This window comes from Octopus bimaculoides, unplaced genomic scaffold (genome assembly GCF_046866305.1).
Source record: "Octopus bimaculoides isolate indiv1 unplaced genomic scaffold, ASM4686630v1 contig268, whole genome shotgun sequence".
Taxonomy (NCBI): domain Eukaryota; kingdom Metazoa; phylum Mollusca; class Cephalopoda; order Octopoda; family Octopodidae; genus Octopus; species Octopus bimaculoides.
The window spans coordinates 22,501-24,172 of NW_028315517.1; the positions used below are offsets into that span (position 1 = coordinate 22,501).

The following is a 1,672-nucleotide window of genomic DNA, read 5'->3' on the forward strand; positions in this document are numbered from 1 at the left end:
TAACCAATTTGTATCAACATTGACCATTACTAACCTATCTGTTCTAGTGACTAGCCTATTGCAGTTCTAGACTTTTACTAACAACCTGAACAGCTGTTTCCTCTTATGTTGCTCCATCATGGCATATATTGATGGAACACCTCTTTCTCTCTCCTTCTGCAATTGAGCTTCATCGACGTATATTCTCTCTGCAGACACGCATATCCTCCATGAACAGAACATTTGAAAATCTCCTGCAGAAGAAAGTTGACAACCTACATTCATTCAACTACACCGAAACTCAGAGAAAAATGACAGCGCTGCATCCTCAATACTTGTGAACAACACAGCTAAGACCATCACACTTATTTCAAATGCTATGTTAGGCTTTCAATCTCTGATAACCTTTTGTGGTGACTACACATATAACCACAATGAAGATTGCATCACTGTTCACCCTATACAAGGTGCAGGTTCACTCCACACTGAAGTACTGCTCGCACATCTGAGATAATGCAGTTTCTACACACATGCACATTCAGGACTGCATCAAAATTTCGCCGTCCACTTGACAGGCAAATCTTCAGTCATCAACAGTCTTCAACCACTTTTCCATTGTTGAAATGTCTTCCCTCTCTCTCTTCTACTCTAAGAAAAGAAACACAAAGCAATGGTCTATGGCTCTCCTGAACTTAACTGAGTATATAACACTTCCATGTACATCCATGCATTTCACTTGTCTCTCCTCCTGTCATCCATACAGTAAAGCACCCCCCACTAGATCTAACTTTGCTCAATCTTTCTTCTTCAGAATTGCATGTCTCTGAAATTCCTTCCCTGGCTATGTTTTCATCCCAACCATTGATTTCAAGAGGTCAAAAATGACCTCTCAAGAGGTCAAAAATTAACCTCTCCTAGCTGTCTCTACCTACCCAGCGAAATAATAAATAAATAAATATATTTAGAAAGTCTAAGTTTTCTACTTGTTTTTCATTTGTATGTCTTCAATAAATTTAGACACTATAACTTCAAACTTAGTCCTGGCACCTAGACATGGTGTATCATGTAAATTTAATAAACAATCAATATAGTTTTGTTGTTCTATCTATATCTTAATTTTTTGTGTACTATGTATTGTATAATAAAATATTACATTAAGTTTGCATTGTTTGTGTACTTCATCACCTACTTGCTTGCTAGTTAACTATGTGTGTGGAGGAAATGAATGTTTCATTTGTAAACTTTTTCTGTTTCTATTTACTTTTATATTTGATTTTATGTAATGTGTTTTAAAATGGTTTTCTACAGACAACCTTTTTTTAAAATAGTTTTATACACACACATGCTCTTTCATTCAGAAAGCAGTATATAAGAGAATGTCAGTAAAAATCTAGTTTGTTTAGACTGTAAGGTGCATATATTTTATTAATCCCTTTACTGTGGAAATCAGATACATCCACTCAAAATTTCATTGGGGGGAAAGCAATTTTATATATCGATCTATCTATTGTTGAGGAATGTCATGTTTGAAATTATTTTCAGTTGAAATGTGTCAAATTTACTGTAGTTAATTGACTTGTAAAAAATTCCAATTCTACTTTTTGATAAACATTTAACATCATTACTGGAATAACCATGAAATTTAATTTTGGAGTTAAAGGGTTAAAACAACACTGCATATACAATCATGTGC

The 1,672-nt window shown here is 34.3% G+C and overlaps 1 protein-coding gene across 2 annotated transcripts in view; it reads left to right on the top strand.

Annotated features, from left to right (window-relative positions):
• The window catches only part of LOC106871559 (uncharacterized), a 17,421-nt gene extending 16,283 nt beyond the window's left edge, over positions 1-1,138 (top strand). For both annotated transcript variants that reach the window (XM_089346866.1, XM_089346867.1), the window contains exon 9: positions 195-1,138. In XM_089346866.1, the coding sequence (XP_089202992.1) occupies positions 195-226 (32 nt within the window). In that variant the 3' untranslated portion in view covers positions 227-1,138. The remainder of the gene's footprint in view (positions 1-194) is intronic.
• The last annotated feature ends 534 nt before the right edge of the window (positions 1,139-1,672 follow it).